The 16,034-nt window shown below is 40.6% G+C and overlaps 1 protein-coding gene across 1 annotated transcript; it reads right to left on the bottom strand.

Moving 5' to 3' along the window:
* On the bottom strand, positions 1-10,087 carry LOC123661176 (SKI family transcriptional corepressor 2-like). The gene is made up of 7 exons (XM_045596162.1): positions 10,013-10,087; positions 5,026-5,112; positions 3,014-3,608; positions 697-1,271; positions 546-625; positions 435-460; positions 1-275 (listed from the first exon to the last, which is right to left on the bottom strand). Exons 1-7 carry the CDS (start codon positions 10,085-10,087, stop codon positions 1-3), a joined length of 1,713 nt encoding a protein of 570 aa, XP_045452118.1.
* Positions 10,088-16,034: the final 5,947 nt, after the last annotated feature.

Genomic DNA, 16,034 nt, shown 5'->3' with positions numbered 1-16,034 from the left:
TTAGGGCGCGGGCGGGGCGGGCGGCGCGGGCGGGGCGGGCGGGGCGCGGCGCCGCAGCAGCACGGGGCGCGGGCCGCGCTTGGCCACGATGACGCGCGTGTACTGCAGCGCGCCGCCCGCCCGCCGCGCGCTCGTCACCGTGAGCGCGGGCTCGTCGGGGGCGGGCGGGGCGGGCGCCGCGGGGGCGGGCGGCTCGTCGTCCGCGAACACGATGGGCAGGCGCATGATGTCGGCGGCGGCCAACTCCGCGCGCCGCGGCGGCATCACGCGGCCCTCTGCACGGGGGGGAAATACGCTCATTGAAAAAGTTCAAGAACGTGTAAAGCCCCTATAATCGGTCTAAAATTTTTTTTTAATTTTTCTCACTCTGATTAACGGATGGGCATCGACTCGTCAATTATTATTTGCTATAAAATAATAGAAAATTTTCTCACCGATCACCTCCAACGTCCGGGTCCCTCTGAAAGCAGAGAAAGTTTGATAAGTAAGTCAGTGGGGCGCCCCAGTCGGCGCGACCGCTACTCGGCCACTACCTGGCCACTCACCCGGCGGCGCGCGGCTCGTCGGGCCGGCGCGCGCGCGGCTCCGCCTCCGCCACCTCGGCGGCCCAGCGCGCGCACTCCTCCTGCGGCGCAGTGCGGGCGTTTAGTATAAGGAGTTTTGAGGCAAATAACCATGTGGAGCGGGCGCCCTCACCGCGACGGCGGCGTCCAGCGCCTGCTGCGGCAGGCGCAGGCGGCGGCGGCGCGCGCGCGGCAGGCGCAGCGCCGCGTCGGCGCCCGCCAGGCGCAGCACGCGGCGCGCCGCGCTCGCCGCCGCCAGCTCGGCCGCCGCGCCGCCGCCCGCCGCCGCGCCGCCCACCACGGCCAGCAGCGGCGCGCCCGGCTCGCGCAGCGCCTCGCGCGCGCCCTCGGCCGTGTGCGGCGGCGGCGCCAGCAGCAGCACGCCGCGCACGCGCGCGCCCGCGCCGGCCGCCAGCCACGCCGCCAGCGCCGCGCCCGCGCCCACGCCGCCCAGCAGCACGGCGCGCCGCCGCGAGCGCCCCGCCTCGGCGAGCACGTCGGCGAGCGCGGCGCGCGCGTCGTGCGCCAGCGCCGCGCACCAGCGCTCCGGCGACTGGGCGGGCGGCGGGGCGGGCGGCGGGGCGGGCGGCCGCAGCACGCGCACGTGCAGCAGCGCGCCGAGGCGCCGCGTCCAGCGCTCGTCCTCCGCGTCGGAGCCGCTCGGCACCCAGGCGAGCCACGGGCCCGGCGCACTCGCGTCCCGGGGCTCTGCGCGAGCAGTGAACGGTTCAGAGACGAACTGCGGCGTTTAACTCACGCTTTTTAAATATATTTGTATGTAAAGTGTATTAAGTACGCATGCTGTATGTAAAGTATAATGAGTAATCGGTGGCTGCAAATAGTACGACATCGAAACTAAATAATTTATTGGTGTTACACTTTAGAAAACTTACTCGTACAGCTAGTAAAACATATATAACATAGAAATGAATAATTGAAAGTTTTCGCTTATATACAATAGTTTGGTACCTAATTACAAGCTGTTGTACATTATAATGTATGTGGTTAAGTATGCTATGAAGCAATCACAATTCTATCTTCGCATTTTACATAACAAAGTGGATAGTCTAGTGTTACTGGAGAGCTTAAATATTCTAGTTCTATCCCGTATTCCCCAAAATAATCTCGGCCTTGTCGCACCGCAGCGTCGTCCGCGCTCACTGCACAAGCCCCCTACTCGCACGCGGTACGCGGCGCACGCCCCGACAATACGCGCTCTACATTTGATCAGCGATTTGCTCACTCATTGTGAGGTCTTAGACTTATTTGCCAATAAAATCTCTGTTTTCTGTAGAAATAGCTATAAATTATCTTTTGTACGTTATTTTATTTTATTGTATAATTTAATCCTGACATTAGTAATATTTTATTTTTCTAATTTTCATGTTTGTTTTTATTTTGATATCTAATATTCTGACAGTAATGTATTTTTATAAACAGAATTCTGAATTTTGACTAGATATTTTATTTTGACATTGTTATATTGTAATTTCTACATATGAGTTTCTTAACCAAATTATTTATGAACACTAAATCGCCTTCCGGTGCAGACTTGGGTAAGCCTTAGATTAAGAACCGTCAAATTTGGGGGCTTTAGGGGGGAAGGGGGGAGGGAGGGTGGGGTACGCTACCCCCTGTAAATCTGCCACACATCGGAACCCCATGGTTATGGAGATATCCATGGTTAAAGTTTTGAAATTAGAAGAAGAATTTTGCAGCTTTCACACGTTATTTTCACATTTCACGCGTTATTTTTACATTTCACAAGTTATTTTTACAAGTTTACTTCTGAATAGGAGTACGTGAAAACGATCTCGACTGCAAGATCAACAAATGATACAACTTACGTTACTCATGCTACGTTCCGTAATTTTCACGTTATTTTCACATTTTGCACGTTATTTTCACATTTCACACGTTGATTTAACGTTTTCACACGGTTTTTTAATAAACGCTACAACTGATATTTAACGACTGAGATAGATGCTTTAAAAAAATGGCGCACCACTATTTAATAAAAAAAAACCAACTTAAATTACACCGACAGGTAATGCAACGTAAGTAGACGATAAAAGTAATGTTTTTAAGAATACCACGACATTAGGACATGAGCAAGGGAGCAAGGACCCAATTGTGTAAAAATACTTTTATATGGAGAAACTGAAACTAAACTAGCCTATATGACGTTTAGAAAAACAAATGAAAAAATTGGTCGTCTGTAAAGTTGGTATACGGACGATAGTTTAACGTGACAACGTCATAACAAAACATTTTCTCGGACGCCTAGGCCAATCGAGTGAACGAGATAGAAGCGGCGTAAGCGTACAATAAGCGTAACGGGACAATGAGCGTGACGCTGCAATGAGTCACCCCTTTTCGTGCACGCAGCCGGCGTTCATCGATTGATTAGCCGTCGTCACGTCGAGAAGCAAGAAGTCCCCCGGCCTCACCTGCGGCCGCGTCCAGCGGGTCGGGCGCGGCGGGCGGCGCACGCGGCTGCAGGCGCGCGGCCAGGCGCGGCGCGGCGCGGCGCAGCTCGCGCAGCAGCTCGGCGTACAGCGCGCGCAGCTCGCGCGGCAGCGCCGCCCGCAGCGCCGCGTGCAGCCAGGCGGCGCCGCCCGCCCAGTGCGGCGCCAGCGCGCGCCGCAGGCGGCCCGCCGCCGCGCGCGCGCCCTCGCGCCGCGCCCAGCGCCCGCGCGCGCCCGCCAGCCGCTCCAGGCGCAGCGCGCGCAGCGTGTCCGCGGCGGCGGCGGCGAGGCGCGCGTGCGCGGCGCTCGGCGCGAGCGCGGTCACGCGCCGCTCCCAGTCGTCGTCCTCGTCGCACTCGTCGCCGGTCCTCTCGGCGCGCTCCTCGTCCTCCTCGTCCTCGCCGTCGCGGTCGAGCGGCGGCGTGGGCGCGTCCCGCGGCACCGTCTCGACGTCGACGAAGTCGCCGGGGTCGGACTCGGGCTCCGTCTCGGGCAGGAGCGAGCGGATCTGCGAGTTGGGTGCGGCGCCGCGCGCCCTCGCATACGAGTGCTCCCCCCATACGTCCGATCGCGATTCCTAAAAGACGTTAATGAGCTGAATGCGTGAAACTTCATTCATAGGCCTTTACGTCTATTCCAGACGATTTAAACGGTGCCTGAAGAGCATTTCTTCTGATAGCTGTACGAGCCGATACGGGAGCGACAGACAACCACACACCGAACAGGAAAAAGATGCACTAGTGTCATTGATGTCGCTGTTTTGATGTTTTTTGTTTCTCCTGTTCGATAAGACTCCAAACCAGACTTCATAATGATGTTGTTAATCATCCTTCACGCTCTTACGCCATTAGTCTCTGTTCTCGGCCAATTTTTCCTAGCTGTTGTGGTGTATGTTATAAGCCACCATATCGCGCTTGACGCAGTCTTTAAAACAAAGCAAAAGCCTCCCAACATCCCTACTTGCTCATGATCTGCCACGGAAATCGAGAGGGATCCATCCGGTACACCTGCCCCAACTAACGCAGCCGACGCTGTTTAAGCATGGCAGTAAAACTGGTCATCCGCGCTATTTGTAGAACCCTCTCATTGGTCGCTCTGTCTTTCCAACTTATACCCAGGATGTTCCGAAGGCAGCGCATATAAAAAGTGTTGATCTGGCGTTCTTGCTTCGCATAGGACATCCACATTTTCGCTCCGTACAAGAGCGTGCTCAAGAAACAGACCTGGAATACTAAAGTACGGACGCGGAGCACGAAGAATTTCGTACATTGACCCCTCATCTTTTGTCTTTGTCGCTCGCGTATAAACATATTGCCGTTGCGCTCACACAGGTGTAGTGACAGCCGTATTCACAGATTGTCAACCTTTTTACTTTTTTTTGTACCAAATTTAAGTCACAAGATTCATCGTTTTTCATTTTTAATTTAACTCAAAAGTTAACATTACTTATGTTAAATACGAATGTGTGTTTATTGGTGTCATTTTTCACACAGCAACAGATCTAAGATTTTTTGCATATACAAAGTATAGCCACCAAAGTGTGTGTGTGTGTGTGTGTGTGTCTAGTTTGAGTTCCCTTAGTCGCCTTTTATGACTCCCGAGGAAGAAATGGGGTGGTACTATTCTTTTGAGCCAGAAACCACACGGCAGCTAGCTACTAGTGTGTCGCGCGCGGCGGCGGACGCGGCGCGGCGCGACGACTAGCCCGCGCCCGCGCTCGCCGCCGACGACGTGGCGGGCGCTGCAAGACCTACGCGCTGGAACTGCTGCGCGCCGACCACACGCCCGCCAACTAGTGAAACTAGTTTCTTTATAAGTGTTTATAGTATTTACTTCGTTCCTATCTGGTGTCCCGCGACCCGACATAGTTTTTTACTTTTGTTGTTCCATATTAAGATTATACAAAATTGAGATGAAAATAATTCACATAAAAAAATGAAATGATTGAATTTTTCTATGCCTTTCCATAAGTAGGAGTGGTGTGGGAAACTCACCAACTCTCCGCTGATAGCGAGGACATGTCGTACAAGTTGCTCGTGGAGCACCGATGCCTCCCCGGTATCCCCGTCCAGCTCCGTGTCCTGTAACATAATATAAATATTTGTACAAATACAAATATCTATCCTTGTGAATTAAACCCCAAACCGCAGGTGTTTAGACGCCTCCACAGTATACTCTACTACACCAGAGCTTTGATTTTTTACTTCCATCATTATTTGATATTATGAAGAAAGTTAATGAAATTGTTAAGAAACATTTAAATGTACTTTATTCATCATTGATTTTATATTTGAATCAAATCCAAACAGCAATCGAGCGCAACACAGTAGGGACAAAATGTGAAGGTTGAGTCAGAAAAATGGTAGGGCACAGCAGGCATTTCCTGCTCAAAATCTGGAGCAGCCCGACTGGGGTAGTACCTCGACCTTACAGAACATCACAGGTAAATAATACTGTTTTCAAGCAGTATTGTGTTCCTGTTGGTGAGTAAGGTGATCAGAGCTCTTGGGGGGATTGGGGATTGGGTCGACAACGCGCTTGCGATGCCTCTGGTGTTGCTGGCGTCTATATGCTACGGTAATCTCTTACCATCAGGTGAGCCGTACGCTTGTTTGCCGACCTAGTGTTATAAAACAAAAAAAAAATACTAACATTAGGATGAAAATCAAACTAACTAATATTCTACTACGTATCGACCAACAATCGATGTCGACAAACAAGGAAAATGGTGTAAGGCAGTTTCAAAGTGGTACCGAAGAGATGGGAAGAGAAGCCGTGAAGACATTGTAGGAGGATGACATCAAAATGACAGCTGACCCAAGGAGACGGGTCAGGACAGATCACAGTGGAAATTGTTAGCCTATGCAAAGTGGCACATTGTGATTAGAGACAAATAAGTTATGAATATGCAAACACGTACTCAAGTATCTCTAATCCCAGAATCATTACAGCCTATCACAGTCCACTGCTGGACATAGGCCTCCACAAGTTTACGCCAAAAATAGCGTGAACTCATGTGTTTTGCCCATAGTCACCACGCTGGGCAGGCGGGTTGGTGACCGCAGGGCTGGCTTTGTCGCACCGAAGACGCTGCTGCCCGTCTTCGGCCTGTGTATTTCAAAGCCAGCAGTTGGATGGTTATCCCGCCATCGGTCGGCTTTTTAAGTTCCAAGGTGGTAGCGGAACTGTGTGCCTCTAACGACACCCACGGGAAGAGAGGGGGTGGCCATATTCTTTAGTACCGTAGCCACACAGTACAAATCAGCTTTGGGCTGGTAAAATTTATTTGAAAATTGATTTAAGAAACAATAGTTTTCGCTTTTTTTTCGTTTTCGCTGTGTATTGCAAAGCCAGCAGTTGGATGGTTATCCCGCCATCGGTCGGCTTTATAAGTTCCAAGGTGGTAGCGGAACTGTGTTATCCCTTAGTCGCCTCTTACGACACCCACGGGAAGAGAGGGGGTGGCTAAATTCTTTAGTACCGTAGCCACACAGTACAATCCCAGAATAAAGAGCTTTATTATTAATATTCACTAGCTGTTTTCCGCGACTTCGTCCGCGTCAATTTCTGTTATTATGATCGCAATTAGGAAGTTCTATATCTCCTGCCTCCCCTCGCTCGCCGGCCAGCGCCGCGTCTTATCTTGCGCATCATGCGCGCGGGTTAATTTTGTTGCGGAGTGATTTTTAAATTGTATTATCTTCTAAGATGTTAATTAAAATTAGGTGATGTCAAGGAAAATTTTGTTTACAATTAAATACTCTTAATCAACAATACATTTATTAGGATAAGGATTAATAATAATTATATTGATAAAATTCTTTGGAAAATAATTGGCATTAATGCCTTCATTCCGACCAAATTTGATTATCATACAAAGGTTATAAGTGAGTCAATCTTAAAAGATAAATATACTGTCGCGGACATTTTTTTAGATCATTTAAGGATGAATAATTCTTTCAGACATATTTTTTGTGTAACTTCAACCGTTCACGCAGCGCACGCAAAGGGAAACCTTCAAATATGAATAATTATCCCAGTTTATGCAACATTTTCCACTGATTCTTCGCTCCTATTGGTCTATTTTATTTTATTTTTATTTTATTTTACTTTATTTTGGAAACAAACGGTATTACATAAAAATACAGAAATACGCAACAAAATAGTATCACTTAACCAAAAATAGTTTCAAGAGAACATATGACAAGTTCAGAAGAGATGCTTCACATTAATAGTTCAATATCAAAAACTTAATAATAATACTAAAAACATTACTATAAATTGATTAACAACCATTGAGAGAAAAAAAGTAATCAATAAAGAAATTCAAAAATCATTACGTTCATTATTACATTCTATTATCATCTCTTTATCGAGGAAGGCTTGAGCCTTAAATAGACTATCCAACACACCAACAATTTTTCAATTCGAACCAGTAGTTCCTGAGATTACCGCGTGCAAACAGACAAACAAACTCTTCAGCTTTATAATATTAGTTTAAATTAAATACTTGTGATGAATAACGTATTTATTTAGATAAGGATTAATATCATGTTTATAAAAACATCTTCGCAAATAATGCAATATTTTAAAACAAACTTGGTGAGCATAAAAAAGGTTATAGTGAGCCAACCTTTAAAGATAGACATATTCTGTCGCGGACTTTTTTTAAGAACTTTTAAAGGGGAACAATTCCGTCATACATGATTTTTGCGAAACTTTAACTGTTTCCGCAACGCACGCAGAGGAAGCTCTCAAAAGGAAAAAAGAACCCCCGATTTTGAAACATTCTTCATTGGTGTTTCGCTCCTTTTGGTCTTAGCGTGATGATATATCGCCTATAACCTTCCTCGATAAATGGGCTATCTAACACTAAAATAATTTTTTAAATCGGACCAGTAGTTTCTGAGATTAGCGCGTTCAAACAAACAAAAAAACAAACTCTTCAACTTTATAATAGTATAGATAATTGATTAAGAATAAACTACAAAACTTCTATATAAACTTACTAGCAGTGCCCGCGGCTTCGCCCGCGTTAAAATAAGTATGTGACAAAGTTTTCCCGGCAAACTTCCAGTGAAACTCCCATCAAAATCGGCTTAGCCGTTCCGTAAGCCTTCCTCTTGAAGCCCTCTCTCCATTAGTGAAACCGCATGAAAATCCATTCAGTAGATTTTGAGGGAATCGATCACATACACTTTTGGGGACTTTGTTTTATAATACACTAACTGTTGCCTGCGATTACGTCCGCGTCGTTATGAAGATATGCATTACTATTAAGATGTTTAACGCAAATTATTTTTTTATTTCAGTCACTTGAAATGCTTATCACACTAAGTAACTTTTTAAAAGGCACAATTTAGTATAATTTAATAGTTATTTTTATAAAACCTCTCTATACACCACATTTTTAGTTTTATTTTCAGACTGCAGTATAAATAACCTGTCAGGCGAACTTATAGCTGCTGTATATGTTTCATACAAAGTATCAACCCCAATTAAACCCCCTTAGCGGTGGAATATCGCAAAATCCGTTCTTAGCGGACGTCTGCTAACTATGATCTACCTCCCGACCAAATTTCATATTTGTCCATCCAGCGGTTTTTGAGTTCTCGTGATGAGTGAGTCAGTGACCTTTCTCTTTTGTATATATAGATTACAATGTATTAATTGGACACTTCCTCATCATCTATAGAGCATACATTTTAAATTTCAACTCTCTTACTTCAAAAACATAGGACTTTCATACAAACTTCCAACCCCCGTTTTACGGGTAGAGTTTCGTAAAATCCATTCTTAGCGGATGCCTACGTCTTATAAGAAGGCTACTTGCGAAATTCCAAGTTTGTAGCTGTTATAGTTTCGGAGATTTCGTGATGAGTGAGTCAACGTACCATCCCCCGTTTTAACCCCAAAAGGGAGTTGATTTCTAAAGATACATTATTTGGACACATCCTCATCATCTATAGAGCATACATTTTAAATTTCAAGTCTATTACTTCAAAAACATGGGACTTTCATACAAACTTCCAACCCCCGTTTTACCCATTTAGGGGTCGAATTTCGTAAAATCCGTTCTTAGCGGATGTCTACGCCCTATAAGGAGCCTTCCTGCCAAATTTCAAGTCTGTAGGTGTATAGTTTCGGAGATTTCGTGATGAGTGAGTCAACCTACCATCCCCCGTTTTAACCCCAAAAGGGAGTTGATTTCTAAAGATACATTATTTGGACACCTTCTCACTATCTATAGAGCATACATTTTAAATTTCAAGTCTCTTACTTAAAAAAACATAGGACTTTCATACAAACTTGCAGCCCCCGTTTAACCCCCTTAGGTGTCGCGTTTCGTAAAATCCGTACTTAGCGGATGTCTACGTCCTATAAGGAGCCTACCTGCCAAATTTCAGGTTGTGGGTGTTATAGTTTCGGAGATTTCGTGATGAGTGACCTTTCGCTTTTATATAATATATAGATAGATAGATATAGATAGATATAGATATAGATAGATATAGATATAGATAGATATAGATATAGATAGATATAGATATAGATATAGATAGATATAGATTACTAACAACAAACATAGTGGCAGCAGTCTAGAGAAGCAAAACCAGTGACAAATAAAAAATCAATATTAGCGAGATATTCATTTCAGCCTATAATATTCCACTGTTGGGCATGGGCCTCTTTCCTCATGTAGGAGAAGGATCAGAGCTTAATTAAGTTCGTCATTGACCACCGTACGCTTCGCACGCATTACATCATATCTAGTGTAGTGCTTAAGTTTATTATTCGCAAGTGAGTCACGTTTCTCAAATTTTTTTTGCTATACATTTTTACACCAAGCAAAATGAAGTGCGATAACTGTAATGCTAATTTTACTGATGGAGTATTTTGTAATAGTTGCAAAAGAAATATGGATTTTTCTTGGGCATCGATTTCGGAGACTGGCTACCGTAAGCTCGGCCCGGAGCGACGAGCCGGTTGGAGGTGCCCTTGAGTTTGTAAGTTGGCCTCTGTAAGTTCGAAATCAACAAAAGTTCCTGAAGCGGCCATTGTTGAACCTGTTACTCTGGAGATGGTTCTGACGGAGATACATTACCCTAAGACACAACTCAGTAAACTTCCTGAGCTCCTTCAAGACGTAAAGTTGAATAAGAATGAAATTATTGAGCTCAAAACGGTTTGCGACTTTAATAGTGCCAAACTTGAAAACTTAGATGCAGAGTTATGGAGATTGAAAATAAGGTCCTTCATATTCAACAATCTGACTTGAATTATTCTAATAACATTGAAATACTTAAGAGGGATAACATCAACTGGGAACAATGGTCGCGCATGAATAATGTTGAGATACAGGTGTACCTCTTAAAATTACAGAACATCTGTTCATCATTGCTAAAGTAGTAGACTAACCCTTCCCAAAGACCCAAATGAATTATATTGCGCGTGTTCCGACACACGGCTCGAACCAAAAGTCTATCATCGTCAGTTTTATAAATAGCTATATTAAAGAAGAATTTGCCGCTGTGTGTCGCGCTCGGAAACACATAACCGCAAAAGACATTGGATTTTTGGAAGACAATCAGTTAATTTATATCAACGATCATCTGATTCCTGATTTGAAGAAGTTTCTTACGAAAGTCAAAGAGCTGACTAAACAAAAGGGCTGCCAATATGTCTGGGTTAAATTCTGTAAAATTCACATACAAGGGAAAGATACATCCCCGGTCCAAATTATTTCCAGAAAAGCAGATTTAAACAAAATAGTTTAGTATGTGGTTTGCATTGTTTAATTAAATATAAGATTTTCTATTCATATTTCGCATCAAGAGATTATTTACATAATTTTTCAATATTGTTTGTCATCACTATCAATTTTTATGTTATACTCATCATTATTAGCTTAAATATAATTTTTTATCATCGTTTTCGAACCGCAAGCTTTGTTGTTTACCAGACGCACGGCTATTGTTTTATTGTATCATTAAAGACGGAATTGCAAAGTATACATCTACCGTAATCATACTTATTAAATCGCTTATCTTACTTTATGCAGCCATCTTACTACCCGCTATACGTATCTGCTAGCTTAAAAGTTGAATATTTTATTGTCATTGTTTACTTTTTATCTACCCACACGTCACTGTATAATTTATTAATTCATTATAAGTTTTTATACAATTACTATTCCTTGATACAGCTATCTTTGGTATTTCGCTTAATAATAAGCTTTTGTGATGCGTACTTTGGTGGACTTTATTAGAATCAAAATATTAAAAATATTATATTGCTCACTTGTACTTAGTCACTTGGAGTACGCCTCGCAAATTTGGTATCCTAGGTATGGAACTTTATATATTGCATGCCTCAAAAATATTCAAAAGAAATTCCTAAAGTACATTTGTTTTAAATCAAATCAACCATATGATTCTCGTAACTATGTAAACCTATGTAAGAAGTACCATATTCTTCCTCTTGAACTGAGAAGAGAAATCGCTGACTTAACTTACTTGTTTCATCTTACTTCAAATCGAATAGACTGACCTGAACTATTGTCACAAATCTCATTTAATATTCCATCAAAAACATTGCGGAAAAACCCTTTAACCTACCCTCTGTCTCCTCGAGCTATAAACAAAATACTTTCATTTGGCAAGCAGGTAACAAATTCAATATGTTTGTGAATAAATTTGATATAGATCTCTTTGACACTAGCTGTGCCTGTTAGAAAGTTGATTAGCGACTCATTCTTTAACTCTCTTTGATTTTGGTATTGTGATAACAACATTATTATTAATTTTACAACATTGATGTATCTTAGAGATAAAATGTGATATGTGGTTAGTGATGTATTTCTGTTGTAATTTCTGTTTCTATATGTAAGGAACTATTATTAGTTTTATGTTTCTACGTAAATTGTGTATTTGTGAAAGTATTTTAGCTGTTGTTTCTCCTCAAAATTAAATAAATAAATAAATAATCCACCACACTGCTCCAATGCGGGTTGCGAGTGTGGAGCAAGATATTGATAATGAAAAAAAATCTCATATTATTAAAGAAAAATCTATTTCACATTTCTAAAATGTACTTTAAAAATCATGTAAACTAATTTTATAATTGCCCTAATACTTATTGCATTGCTTCGACTAAATAAAGTTTGTAAGATTTTTATGAAAAACATTTGTTTATGTCAAAATTTATAATTTGAAAATTAAATATTCTTTATGCACATTTGATTTTCATTATATATCATTGAAACACACATTGACTACATTACTAATAAATTATGACTGACTGAAACACAACAATCAATATTTTTAGTCTAAATAACCTAAAATAACTGTTTGACTGTTACCGTTGAAAAGCTATGTTTAAATTTTACGACATTGTACAAGTAAAAACTTATTACAGTACGTTACAACAAAATTAAATTTTTGTTTTATTTTTAATGTAATAAACAGTCATATTGTTTGTAAGCACATATTTAAGTCAATATTTGGTTCAAAGTTCTCACACAACCAACAGTGCGTTAGCCTATGGTCTTACACAAAATAAAACAAAGTTGTAGTAATGTGTATTTGTAGTGTAGCAGTGTGTAAAGTCATAAATAGATACCTAGAACAATAAATTATTAAAACTTATAACAGAAGTTTTTACCTCATGATCAACTTGCTGCCCAGAGTGTAAAACCTCTGTTGCCATCACCATTTGGCTTGTGGTCTTGATAATATCATTAGAAGTAGTTTCCGACTTCTCGAATATTTCTCAAATACGCAAATATTGAATAATATTATGTAGGGCTATGTTTTTAGTTATAAATATGTCGTTACTACTAGAAATAAAAATCCTGTCTTAAAAAAATTGGCCTTTGTTGTGAAGCATGTCAAGCATGAAGCATTTTGACATAGACATTTTGAGAAGCATCTAATACGTGCTTCTGATTGGTCTCTATGACTACACGAACGTGATTAGTCGCCTGATTTTTTTTTTTAAATTTATTGAGAGCTGGAAACAAGTCTTTCGCTCTAAGGTCGCCTGATCTTATGTTCAGAGTTCAAGAAATTTTGATGATTTTATAATTTTTAATTCGATTAAAATTTTGTACTTATGATAATAATCATTATTTTTTATATCTATTTTCCGTAGTTTTTTGTTTAAATTTTAATAAACTATTTTTTATCACAGACAAAGCTTGCCTCTCAATTTCATATTCCACAGTCTATATGTATATATAGTATTATAGTATATATATATATATATAACGTACATTTTAGGACACTACATTTTTTTCGTGGAAAATTGTAGCCCAATGTTCATGTAACAACCATAGAGCAACACGGAGGGGAGTAGCCTTTGCGTCTGCTACCGATACAAAACTTTCTGTCATTTTTTGCGGGGGGAAATTACACACATGCACACTTTATCTAATTCCCACACAAAAATAATCGTCTGTCACTACGAAACTCACACATACTAAATTAAAATCACACTTACATTTTTCACACACACATAGATACATTCTGTGTCATTACAGTATAATGACACACCGCAACTACACTGACAAGTTGCCTACAGCCGTGGTTGTAACAACTGTCGATATCCATTATCGATAAATTCAAGTACTCGGTTAGGGAAATAAGGTTTTTAAAATGATACAAAGGTAAGATGTTATTATAAAAATAGACTTAATTTATTATATACTACAAATCAAACATCTTCATGTAAAATAAACGATCATAAAGAGTAAAGATTTGATTGTTTGTTTGTTAGCATTGAATAGGCTCCGAAACTACTGGACCGATTCAAAAAATTATTTCACCGTTGAGAAGCTACACTATCCTTGAGCGGTATAGGTTATACTATATTTTCAAAAATATTAGGGATCCTTACTAAAACTCCAATAATGTAACCCAAGGGATAAAAAAATAACCTAAAAAATTCCTTACATTGCGTACGCTGCAAAAACTAATGATAATAGAAATACATAATGTAGTAAGACTTTGTACAACACATCATTATCTACAATAATTGTATTTGCTCGCAAACGAAAACAAAACTGACTTCAATTACATCGACAAGTAATACAATATACATAATATATACGCGTTATCAAAGGTTACTCAAAATGTTGTTATCAGATCTCGATGAAATTTAAACGCGACCACATGATAAACATCAGCTTTCTGTTAAATTAAAAATCATCAAAATCGGTTCACCCAGTCAAAAGTTCTGAAGTAACATACATAAAAAAATACAGTCAGATTGAGAACCTCCCCTTTTTGGAAGTCAGTTAAAAAGTGTCGCGACAGCCTATGTTTAACTATTATAATTATGTCACAATACGTTTGGTGCAACGTTGTTGTGCCAAACAATGCCAGTCTACAATAAACGATTTAAAGTTAACATACATTTTGAGGAGTTGATGATGTACACGGTGATGTCAACGAATCGGGAGTAGGGAGCGTAACACTAATGGTCATTGGCGGAATCAACCGTGCTACTTTGGCACAACTGAAAGCCATTAAACCAATCAATCAATCAATCAACACTAATGGCATCATAAGATGATAGCTTGCCATCTGCTAGATTGAATGATTTGTTGATGACTCTGAAAGGATGGACATTGTTAATTTTCAAAGTTGATAAATCTAAGCTTCATTTCACTACTATGACTAAGGTGAACCATATCTTGATTACCTTGTACATGAGACAAAAAAAACAGTGTGGCGTTAGTGTTGGTTTGGTGCCCTCGACTAATCCTTCTATTGTTCGCCAACACTTGAAAGTTAGTGGTACTTATTTATTTATTTGACATATGACATATCATGACTAGCCCGTTGGCGCAGTTTGTAGGGACCCTGCTTTCTGCTCCGAGGGTTGTGGGTTCGATTCCCACCCCGAGTCTGGGTGTAATATAAATATTTATTTATATATTTATATATGTATTATTTATAAGTATGTTTATCGAAAAAAAATATCTAGCTATATACCAGTCGGCTGTAACCTATAACACAAGCATTAATAGTTGCTTACTTTAGGAACAGACGACCGTGTGTGTATTGTGTAAATATTTATTTATTATTTATTATATACTTTAATGCACTCAAAAAATAGATATAAAACATAAAATAATAGAAAGGTTTGTGGCAAAGGTGGACTTATCTCTGAAAGAGATTTCTTCCAGTCAACCCATAGTCATGAGTAAGTGTTTCATATAGCGAGGCAAACAGTGCAAGAAGTATTCATTAAGAAGAAAAAAAAAATAAATATACAAAAAAACACCAAAGAAAAAATAAATAAAATAAAAGATAATAAAATTTATATATATACAAAAATGTAACATACTACATAATGGTATTGATATGATCTGAACAAATTACACTTTTTTTTTGTGGGCGTCCAGGTTAATCTGTTATTACCATTTTTTCCATGTATCCCTTAAATTTGGATTTTTAGAAAACCTGCCAAATTTTTATATAAAACATTATGGTGGAAGTTCACATTAAGTAATTCTAGTAAAATGTATTAATACTCATAATACGTGTATTATAGTTAATTTAATGCAATTTTATTATATAACTATGTTTATTAAAAAAAGCTAGCAATATAATATTTTAAATAAATCAAAATCTCAAAAATGTCTGTCTCCTCTTTTGCCTTTGCCGTTTTTATCGATAACCATCTACAAACAAACCGGTAACAACACTATCGCTCGGCGACAGTGACTTCTCGGAAATAGACTCCGATCAGTCGCTCGACCGATCCGCATATTGTATGCGGGCGAGCGGCCTGTGTTGGTAAACAAATCGAGTCAACACGAACGATAATATTTGTAATTTTTAAGTTTAAAAAAGGTTTAAAAGAAGTATACAAGTAATAATGTGATTAAAAAATACTTACGTATGAAAGGTAACGGCATGTTTTAGTAAATTTGACGTGCCAGATCTTTTTTTTGCAGCAAAAAACAGAACAATTTGGCATTTTTTGAAGGACGTTGATT

This window comes from Melitaea cinxia, chromosome 16 (assembly GCF_905220565.1).
Source record: "Melitaea cinxia chromosome 16, ilMelCinx1.1, whole genome shotgun sequence".
NCBI lineage: Eukaryota > Metazoa > Arthropoda > Insecta > Lepidoptera > Nymphalidae > Melitaea > Melitaea cinxia.
This window is presented reverse-complemented; position numbering and strand designations above follow the sequence as displayed.